The sequence below is a fragment of the Penaeus japonicus genome, unplaced genomic scaffold, assembly GCF_977035675.1.
Source record: "Penaeus japonicus unplaced genomic scaffold, GWHDUDI00000001_assembly GWHDUDI00000018, whole genome shotgun sequence".
In the NCBI taxonomy this organism is placed as follows: Eukaryota; Metazoa; Arthropoda; class Malacostraca; order Decapoda; family Penaeidae; genus Penaeus; species Penaeus japonicus.
In genome coordinates, this window is record NW_028234420.1 from 12,114,730 (window position 1) to 12,126,425 (window position 11,696).

At 34.2% G+C, this 11,696-nt stretch overlaps 1 protein-coding gene across 7 annotated transcripts in view; it reads left to right on the forward strand.

Moving 5' to 3' along the window:
• Nucleotides 1-5,639: 5,639 nt before the first annotated feature.
• LOC122263035 (transcription factor pangolin) overlaps nt 5,640-11,696 on the forward strand; it is a 395,888-nt gene continuing 389,831 nt past the window's right edge. For all 7 annotated transcript variants that reach the window (XM_086546576.1, XM_086546577.1, XM_086546574.1 and 4 more), the window contains exon 1: nt 5,640-5,877. In XM_086546576.1, coding sequence (XP_086402702.1) covers nt 5,725-5,877 — 153 coding nt within the window. In that variant the 5' untranslated portion in view covers nt 5,640-5,724. The remainder of the gene's footprint in view (nt 5,878-11,696) is intronic.

Sequence of the window (11,696 nt, forward strand, 5' to 3'; positions counted from 1 at the left end):
AATCTATGTTCTATTCATGTTGATGGTGTCTCTCAGCATCAGATTACACGCCCGTTTCCTACAGTGGCCAGGTTTTGGTCATGCTTTGATGGCATCTAACTGTTCAAGGATGATTACTATCAATTTGTACTCAAGCGCACGCCCATTCAGTATCAAACAGAACTATTATGGGTGGTAGTATCATCTATGGTATTCTGGATGGTATACCGGTGGGTGGTATTATCGCTGGGTAGTGCTCTTGTTATGGATGGTATTATCATTATGTTGTTAATATTACTATTATGGGTGATATTCCAACAAGGCGTTTCATAATTAGATACTATTATAGATGGTATTACTATAATTATTATGGAAGACCGCGTGATGTATATATTATCATAATGATAACGTATTATCTTTGCTGCCCTATCATTTCCAATTTTGTCATTAGATCACCATTTCTTTTCTGTGTATCATGTTCACGAGTGAATAGATGCAATTAAAATAAAAAAATATATATAACCAACTTTCAAAAATAAGATAAAAAAATATATATAAATATAACACTTTCAAAATCATTTGATGAATACCCATACCATTAAAAGGGTAATGATAACGGTAGGACATCACAAAAAGGTGATGGTGATGATTAATGAAAGATGATGATGATCTGCAAGATATTTATCTAAAATCAAAAATAAAAAATGTAATGAAAAATAAAATAATCAAAATAATCATTACCAACAACACCATCGTAAAACAGTAATAATGATAATGAAAATAACAATAATAATAATAATAGTAATATTGGCACTGACAATGATTGTAAAGACTACCTGTCAATGTGACAATCACAATAGTATTAATAAAACTGATATCCATAGTAATCATGTATGCAATAACTACAACAATAGGAATAATAGTGATGATAAAACAATATAATGATAATACTGATAAATCAAAAGATAATGATAATGATGATAAGGATGGCATTTAAAACAAGATTATATATAAAAAAATAACAATAATAATGATTATACCAATAATAGTTACTATAGTGATGTTACACAATAATGTTGAATACCAATACCAATAACAAGAATAAAGATAAGAATAATGATGATAATAATAAAACATAAAGATAATAGAAATATAAAAAAATAAGGGTATCAATAAGAAAAAGGTGATAATGGAAATAATGATAATGAAAACAAGAATAATAATAATAATGATGATGAGGATGATAATAATAATAATAATAATAATGATAATAAAATGATTATGATAATACCGTATAGTAATCATGATAATGACAGTAACTTCAACAATGAAAACAATACTACTACTAATAATAATGCTATAACTGATAATCTAGATGATGATTATAATAGTAATATAAATTATGATAATGATAATAATGATGAGGATAATGATTATAACAACACTAATTATAATGAAAAATGATAATAATTACAATAATGATAATAATCATTATCATTATTATCATAACAATGATAATAACCATAAGCATAACGATAATAGTAATTGTTATTGTATTAGTAATGATAATAATAATAATAATAATGATAATAATGATAATCATAAGGATGATAATAATGATAACACTATTGATAATAGCAATGACAATGATATTATCAATACTGATAATAATAATAATGACAATAATAATAGCAACAAGATTATGATAATTATAACTACCATTATCATTATCATCATTATTGGTATCATTATCATCATTGTACTTTGATATGACTATATCTACTACCATTACTGTTATCATAATTGTTATTATTATCATTACCGTTATTATTATTACCATTACTATAATCATCATAACATTCATAATAATAGTAACAGTGATGATAATAACAATAATAATAACAATAATGATAAAAACAATGATAATGATATCAATAACAATGGTAATCATCATCTTTAGAATTATGATAATAATAATAACTGTAATAGTAATAATAATAAAAACAACACTAACAATAACAGCAATGACAATAATGACGATAACAATAACAACAATGACAATGATAATAATAATAATAATATCAATAAGGGTGATTACAATGATTATAATAATGATAGCAAAAAAGATAATAGCACTACTACGAATGATAACAATAACGATAATAATAATAATGATAATAGTAATAAATATAATCATCAAAACAATAATAAATAAGAATAATAGTGATAATAATGATAATATCAATGATGATAATAATACAATAAAAATTATGATGAAAATGAGGATCACAACTTTAAAAATAACAAAAGTTATAATGATCATTTAAAAAAGAATATGATTCTGAAAATGTTTAGAATTTTATTACTACCATTATTATCGTCATCAATACCATTATCATTATTATCATCAAAACTATTATCATTAATATTATCATCATCATATTAGCATCATCAAAGTCCATTATCATTATTATCATTACCATTATTAATGTTATCATTATCATTGTTAAAAATATTATCATTTTCACCGTCATCATTATTATTACTTGTGTTATTACTTTATAAATTATTGTTATTTTCGTTATTATTGTTATCAATATCATTACTATGTTTTTTGTTTATGTTATGATTATCATTATTATCACCATTATTATATGTATCATAAATATAATTGTTATCCTATTTCTATTATCATCATTATATCTTATTTTCATCATCATTATCTTTGTAATCAATATGACTATCATTATCAATGTTAACAATGATAATAATGATAACAATTAACAACAACAATAACAGCATTGTTACTGCTGCTGATGAAGATAACAATGACACTAATAAATTGAACGAAAATTATAATAATGATACTAATGATAGTGATTGTAATAATGATGATGATGATAATAATAATTATGATCATAATAATAATAATGATAATAATAATAATGATAATAATTATTATTATTAATATTATTACTATTAATATAATGATAGAATAATAATGATAATTGTGATAATAATGATAACAATAATTATGATAACAACATTGACAATAATAATAATAACAACAATAATAATCACTAAAATAATAATGATTATTATTGTAATCATCATCGTCATCATTATTATGATAATGATGATGATGATAGTATTAGTTACAATAACAGTAACAGCATCATATCATTATCACCATCATCATAAAAGGTAAAATTACAATGTCGATGAAAGTAACACCACAATTATTTACGACTATAACATTATCCATCATAGCGTCACTATCATCACAAAAGTGCAAACAGCCGTCTGATAATGAGATTTACTTTTTATATAAAACCAAAATTCGATCTATGAAAATTCGAGCAATATCTATTGATCAGTCGAGTAATAACTTGAATGATCCATATTTTTTTTGAAGCACGTAAGTAAACTAGATTAATACCTTTTTGATAACGAGATGATAATGTTGATCTTAATGGTGTTATCATATTTATTTACAAGTAGATTTGGTTAATATGATCATTTTGCTTTAATCAACATCGTTAAGAGTATAAGTAGTTTTATCAGTATTGAAATTGGTTTTAACTTCATTGCTATTGCACACTGTGTCTAAAAATTCCTTTCCATTTTGGGCTATCATTTATGTTGATCTTCATTACTAATGACCTTTTTAGAAGGGCACCTGACAACATGTGCATTTTCAATATCGATGGAAATCTATTATGACTCTTATGTCGTAATCATCATGCAGCAGACTTTATAGCTATGATTACAGTACATCTTTCTCATAAAGATTCGGCAAATAACCCAAATACCCGGTGATTAATACGGTACAATAAACGTCTTTCAAAACTGTAGCATGTTGTCACAATTACTTTTTTCTTTTATCACTTTTTGGATACTCTTTGTGTCGTACAAGATGGGAATATCATGTAAGAATGATGGTAATAATTGCAATGATATGGGTAATGGTGAGAATAATGATAATGACAATAACGATAATGCTAATGTTAATAATGATGTTCAAAACAACACAACAATAACAACAACAGCAACGATAATTAGGATAAAGATAATAATAGTAATAATAAAGCAACAACAATAACAATTCCCATGATTATAATATTAATAACAGTAATAATGATGACAAAATAAATATGAATAAAAATAATGAAAAGTATCTTTCCGACACTTAAGCTTTGCTGATTTTCTGAATGTGCGTATTTATGCGGATTATATACATATATAGTGTTCCTGGTATGTTGAAATCATGCTTGTTGCAAACCGATGTTCGGTTTTAAACATTTTTGAGTTTATCAAAGTTATAAACTGAAAGCGATGTAAGGGAAAAAGGTAAAGGGGATAATAAATTCACAGAAATATTGACACATGTAGTTCGATATAAATGAAAATGGGGAGATAGAAAAAGGATAAAGTAGAAAAATTATGGAAAAGATGAAAAACAGAATAAAGGTTTGACGATAAAAATACCACGAAAAAGAAACTGAGATACATCGATATAAAGTAGAGAAAGAGAGAGAGAGAGAGAGAGAGAGAGAGAGAGAGAGAGAGAGAGAGAGAGCAGAGAGACAGAGAGAGAGAGAAAATAAGTCACCAAACCTCATAGAGAGACAGAAGCGGAAATCAAGTGAGACAGAAGGACAGAGGGACAGAACCCGACCCCATCTAAAAAAAAAAGAAAAAAAAAGGCATTTGCGAGAGGGCTCCTGCAACAGCCCCGGTTTTAAGGGACAGGTACAAATGGGACATAATTAATCAATAACCCAGCGAGCGACGGCGACTATCCAGCATGTTGATGTGGATTTCGCGTGTTCGTCAGCCAGCACTCGCGTTAAAATGTTTATTGAGTATCAGAACCACCTCCGCTGTCGCGACCGCCAATGGGAATAGAGAGCGAGAGAGAGAGAAAAAAAATGCATTAAATCTTTGTCCATTACCGATGCAGGAATACTAATTAGGTGAGGGCCTCTGATCTGTCCTGCATTGTCGTGTAGAGATATTGGTGTCAGTGTGATAGTCTCATTATTTACCATATTTTCGTAGTAATCCTTATCTTGCTTTTATCTTTTGTCCAATTGTATTATTATTATTATTATTATTATAATCATTATTATTATTTTGAATTAGTGACAGGGATGGAAAAGCTATCATGATACATGTAATAACGGCAGCAGGAGGTGGCTTTATTGGTACTTTTGTTTTGATCCAAGCAAGAAGTCCATGGGGAACCAGTCCTTTGTTGCAATGCCTGGAAAATATTGTGCAATGATCATAATTCCAAATTACAATCATCCACTTTTAAATCTGTGGCATATATGGTATGGAGCATCATATCGTTATGCCATGATGAGGCGATCTGATGCATGAGATTTGTATAAAGGAGTGTGCCATGTGCACGTGGTTACATACCTGCGCAAGGTGTTATAATCACCACCAAGCGGCGGCTACCTCTATCCTACTCTCCAGCACCTAGCAGTCTGCACCCAGGGCTACGGGGCGGAGCATCACCCAATTGGGCGGAGCCAATGGTCTCTTTCAATATATTATTGGCTGATGGGAGGATCTACGTCGTCTACGCGCGCTCTGATTGGCTGGCGGGAGGGCTCGACGCTGGTGTGCGTGTGCGCAGCCCGCCTCCAGTCAGTGTGCGTTGAGCGGTGTTGTGAGTGAGGTTCTGCCGCTCCGCGTTTGTAGTGTCGAGTGTCAGTTGCAAGGTTGACCTTGATCATGCCGACCGTTTCCGGTAGCGGCGGTGAGGAGGTCGAATCACAAGATGAGGTCAAGGTCTTTAAATATGAAGGAGATGAGGAGGAGAGTGAGAAGCGCTCCTCGGAAAACTTAACTGAAGACAAAAGCAGTCTCATCACAGAAACAGAAGAGGTACGACTGTTTACCCTCGAGAATCTCAGGCCGCGAAGTCCTCCTGGGGACCTGTGTTCCTCAGGCGGCGGTTGGCGGCCTGAGGTGTAGTTCTAAATGTTCTATGTAATATAGCAGTCGTAAGTGTGGTGTAAGTTTCCGTTCGCGCCAGCCGCAGCGGCAGGGTGACAGGTGCTGTGGTGTTACGGTCTGGCTACTGTACCAGAATCAGTGAAGTACAAGTGCGATCATTGTGCAGGTGTGATTTTTTGTATGGTGTCCCCAAGTGGCGACGCTCGCCGGGAAATGACAGGGAGAGGATCCATCAAAATCGCCGTAGAAAACTGCAGTGTCCAGAGGCCAGAGCACAGTTCCCCCGAGACGGCGCCGCAGTGACCCCCCGCAAGGATCGGAGGCGCCCCAGACGAGGAGAAGAGTCGCTGAGGAGGACCGCCGGAGATGTGAGCACGGCGGGGCAGATGCGCAGCAAGCAGGTGGACGAGTTCAAGTGCGGTGTACGAGAAGTGGTGGTGTTGGCAGGGAAGCGGAGGTGCAGGTGTTTTGAGGCTCTCTGACCGCAAGTACACCTACCTAACTTTGAACTATCTTGTATCACTTCTACTGTAGAAATGACCTGTGTGTTTTGTAGTGAGAGTTCAGTTTGATACACCCGGGTTAGGACTGGCTCGTTAAAATTGTTATTGATGAAAAGGCCTCCCGTTTAGTAGACAATGTGCTTTGCGGGCGATAGCGTGAATTTCCTCTTTTTATTGTTAATGAGGGGCGAGCTGTTTCCTGTAATTATCTCATTAATACTGACCAGATAATTTCATTAACTGTCATCAACGTGGGGCGGGCGGAGAAATTGATAATCATTCATTATCCAACATAAAATAGAGAAATTCACAACATTAGCATATGAAGGAATAGTCACGCACTTGTTATATATTTATATCGATCACCAAGTCATTACTCCCGGTGGAGGAGAGATTTACATATGCAAATTAAGCACATTCATGTACACACAGCGCGGAACTTGGTGGTCAGGGAGCGAAGTCAGGGAGAGCGGGGGTTCGGCGCCGTGGAACGTGTGTGCGCGCGAGCTATTACGGTGGCCGTCTTTCCTAGCTTCGCGTGTGTCCTGGCGTGAAAATTATCGACGGGGTTTTGAGGTCGATTGTTATTGTTGCAAGGCATTGATTTCCTTCTCCCCCTCTTTCTCCTCCTCCCCCACCTTTATTTTCTCCCCCCCGCTCTCTCTCTCTCTGCCCTTATTTCGAAACCCTGGCGGTGTCGTAAGGAAATAAAATACCCCGAACCCCGACCGCATGCGACCGCTCGTGGTAAGAGAGATGCCGACCGCCCTAACCGAACTGAAGCTGCGGGAGAAAGGCGAAGAAGACGGAGTGAGGGAGAGGAAGGACTCCGAACGATTCCCGAAGTATTATTGCCTTGCGGGGAAGAAGTGTTCGGCGAAGCGCGAGTTTCCCTTTTGTCTTTCCGAAATTCTCTCTTGTTTATCGGCGAGTCGTATGTAGTTCTTGCTACCAAGGGAGGATTGGATGGTCTGTACAATGCGCAGATATTTTTTTTCTTTTTTTTTTCTGAATGGTTCGGTTGATATCCGAGGATAGAAGGATACCGTTATTATCAGATGCTCGATCAGTTACCGTAGAGAGCGATAAATTATGTTCTGCGCCAGCATTGTTGGTGGGAAAATGCTGATAATGTATTCACGATATATTTAATAGATTTAATTATATAGATGTTTATGTGAGCGTGTATATTTAATTGTGGCAATGATGACACTACTATTAAAAAAAATAATGATATTGACCATAGTATTACTAATATTAATAATTGTAATAAGAATAATGATAGGAAATATGATACTGACCATAGTAGTGCTAATATTAATATTTGTAATATTAATAATTATAAAGGTAATGATAGTGACCATAATATTAATGTTTTAATAGTTATATTAAAAATTATGATAATGATGATAATAGTTATAATGATAAATGATATTAATACCAATATTAATAATGATAGTTTTAGCAATAATAATGATAAGGCAATGATGGTAGAGTTAGTGGCGAAGATAGTGTATGTAATATTGACAATGATAATAATATTAATAATACCTATAATAATCGCGATAATGATAAGAATGATAGCAAACAAGATAATGGTAACAATAGTATCACTACTACTGTTTCAACTAATATTATGATAATGTTTATATTATTACATTAATAGCATATAAAAGGTAGGCTTAATAACAACAACAATAATGATAACAATGACAGTAAAGATGTTAATTATTGTATGATATTAATGATATTGGTGATTAACTAGTAGTAATGATTTTAATGATATTAGATTTTAAAATAGTAATAATAAGGATGATGATCAAATTGATTATCATTATTCTGGTGATCATTTGCATTGTCAAAATGCAGTTGTTGTGTAGTTGTGGTAATCCTATTAAAAAACATGCGGATTATAATGTCCATAATGCCATACAACCATGCATGTTCAGTGACTAAAATTATGTTATTTTATTATTTTGTTATTTTTATCACTGGTTATTATGCAAAAGCAACAAGAAGTCAGCATAGGAAAATCATCGATAGTTTTGTAAATGAATAGTGATAATGATGATAGTTAATGGCAATGACTAATATTATTGTTATCAAGAGTATCGTTGGCATCATAACTGTTATTATTATAATTTGTTACTGGCATAGGCCTATATTAAAACAGTTACCGATACGATTATGTAAATCTCGGAAATCTTAGTACCATATAATCAATCATGGCTGTCGTAATGGTAGAAATGAGGAAAATAAAGGGGTTATTTTTCTTGCAACAATAGTATGTTGACTTTTAGCTGTGTGTAAGTATACAGAATAAGTGTTTAAACGGGGAGTGGATATGTAAGTACGCGAGATGTGGCAGGTGCAAGGCTAGGAGCATATCCGCTAGTTAGGCTTAAATCCAGTCTTAAACTATGTAAATTTCCTATTGTCGTTTGAAATGCCGTACTTAATGATGTGTTTGTAAACATTCGCCTTTGTTGTACCCAATACGCGAACATTTATATATAAAAAATCAGGGTTGAAGATATTGTGGAGTTTTGTAACGCCCTTTTTTTTCTTCGGTTTCACGTGTTGTCGTGAGTAAGCCGCTGACACTGTGGTTCTAAGTTAATCCTTGACATCTCTCTCTTGTTAAAAGTGTTTAGGCTCGTCATACACGGTCTGACATCCCCCCCATATCCTTCACGGTAGGTTGGTTCAGTCGAGAGACTCTTTATCGCTCTAAGTTTGCATTTGTTTATTTATTTTTGGGGGGCAGAGGGAATGCCAAATCAGTGGCGGGGTACGAGATGAAACCTATGTTATTGTAGCGACTAGGAATTATTTACATTCTCCAGATTTTGTCGTACGCTCGTGGGGACTCTTGTTTATCTAAAATTCGTGAAGTGAACAGCCACAGGGAGAGGTAGAGGTAGGTGGCTCGTGTAGTGTATGTTTGCAATGTTTCCCTAGAATCATGTGCAGTATGACACCTACTGTTCGAAATGTAAAGGGCTTGTGTTTCGAGGGATCCTAGCCAACACTACTCATTTTCCTCTTCCGCCTTCTACAAATAGTAAGCGACTCTGACAGTGACTGCGGCATTGCGAATGTTTTGAGCCATGCGTGAGGGTGAAGGTAAATCCCGCAGTGTTAATATTTTTCCGTGGGGTTTTTATATTTTTCTCTTGAAATCATTTTTGGGATACTTTGTAGAGCTAGTAAAGTTTACAATGGTGCATTATATGCATGCATGTATGTGTATATATATTGCATATATATGTAAGAACGAACGAAATCAAAGTTACGTATCGAACCCGTCATGGGTTCTTTTTCGGATGTTGCAAATAATTGATTTGCAACGTCTGAAGAGGAAATTACAAAGTGTTCGAAACGTGACAATTTTTCTTTCGTTTCTCTTGTGGCTGTATTTTATTTTTATCTAGGTACGAGTCAAGTTACTGATTATTTTTACATAGGCCTATATGTAAATATATGTAATATAAATTTGGGCTCAAAGGCACACACACACACACACACACACACACACACACACACACACACACACACACACACACACACACACACACACACACACAGAGAGAGAGAGAGAGACAGAGAGAGAGAGAGCTAAATGAAACCTTTGTATTATCTGTTGTATCGCCACTATCAGTTTAACAGTGCATGTGATTATGATGAGGTTGCGGCAACGGTTTGAAAACAATCAAACAAATAACAATGGTGATCAACTTCGACAGCATTGATTTTTATGATAATGCAGCCACAGTATCACTACCACACCTGGAATAACGATGACAAATGTGCGGTAATTTGACTAATCGGAAGTAAAGGAAGTAGGGATTATAATGATACGGACAATATGATGATCGCCCCGCCATAGTGATAGTAAATGATGATAGTGATGACGTGTTTTTGTGAATGCATTGATGATATGGTGATTAAGTTGATGGCAGGGTAGGTAACAAATAATAATTACGCTGCTGATAATGATGATATTAACAAGATAAGTATTCGTAGGTCGATTTTAATTGTAATAATGTTGATACTTATAATGAGTGGGATTATAATGCGGATTGCAAATAATACTGATGGGTTCATTGATGGTGATGATTAGTATTATCCATTACATTTTGAATCTTACACTAATTATGTTAAACGACGTGAACTATATACTCTATGTTTTTTAACTTTCAGCCAGGAAAAAAGTACTGAAAAAATACATAAAAAGCTGGATATTAAGGGAGATACCAGATAGTGAATATATATATTTATGTATATATGTATCTTGTTTTTTTTTTCTAATCTGATGTTGTGGGATCAAAGTATTTAGGAATGTGGTTAGGAGGCAAGGTTTACAATCTTGTGTCGACAATCTGTGTTGCATTTGATTCATAGTTGTCTTTTCATAGGCGAATAAGTACGAAAGACATTCTGATTTGATGAGAATGTTGATATTTAGATATCATTTATAAATGTAATATTCATTATTATTATTATTTTTTAAGGAAGATAATTTAGTCAGAGATTCCGTTGTGTGTGGGTTTCAACTTTGAATTGGTTTGATTAGTAAAAAGCTTTTTTTGTCTTTGGTATAATTGTTTATATAATAATAATAATTATTATTATTATTGTTATTATTATTATCACCATTATTATTATTGTTCTATAATTGATATCATTATATGTATTTATATTCATATGCATTATTATTGTTTTTTATTATTGTTGTCAATGATAGCAATAGCGATAATTATATCCATCATAGCTATAGGTATGCCAGTATTTATTGCTTAAATGCTTAAATGTAAAATTATATAATTACCGTACAAAGTACCGGCTGGAAACCGGCAAGGCAGTAAGGAAGAAGGCGCGAAATTCCCATTCCCGCTGACCCTGTGATCCTTGCCAGCTTCTCGAACCTTGTTCCTTGGTGTATCAGAAGGGTCATTAAGACGGGCGAAAGAAGGGCAGGCAGGTGTTTGTCTTCGACAAAACGTTGCGTGTGCGGCCAGACTACAGCGGCGGGACCTGTCGGCGCTAACGTGGTCAGCGTGTCGGCCGCTACCCGCGTCTACCTGGTGCCACGGCGGTACCTGCCCGTGCTCCTCTTTTGCGAACGCTGAACGGCCGCTTGTGCTCAGGCTAGAAGCATGTTGCGCTCAATTCCTATAGATCGGTACACGGTGGCGGCGGCGACGGCGACACCAGCACGGGGCGAGGGTTGTCAGCCATGAT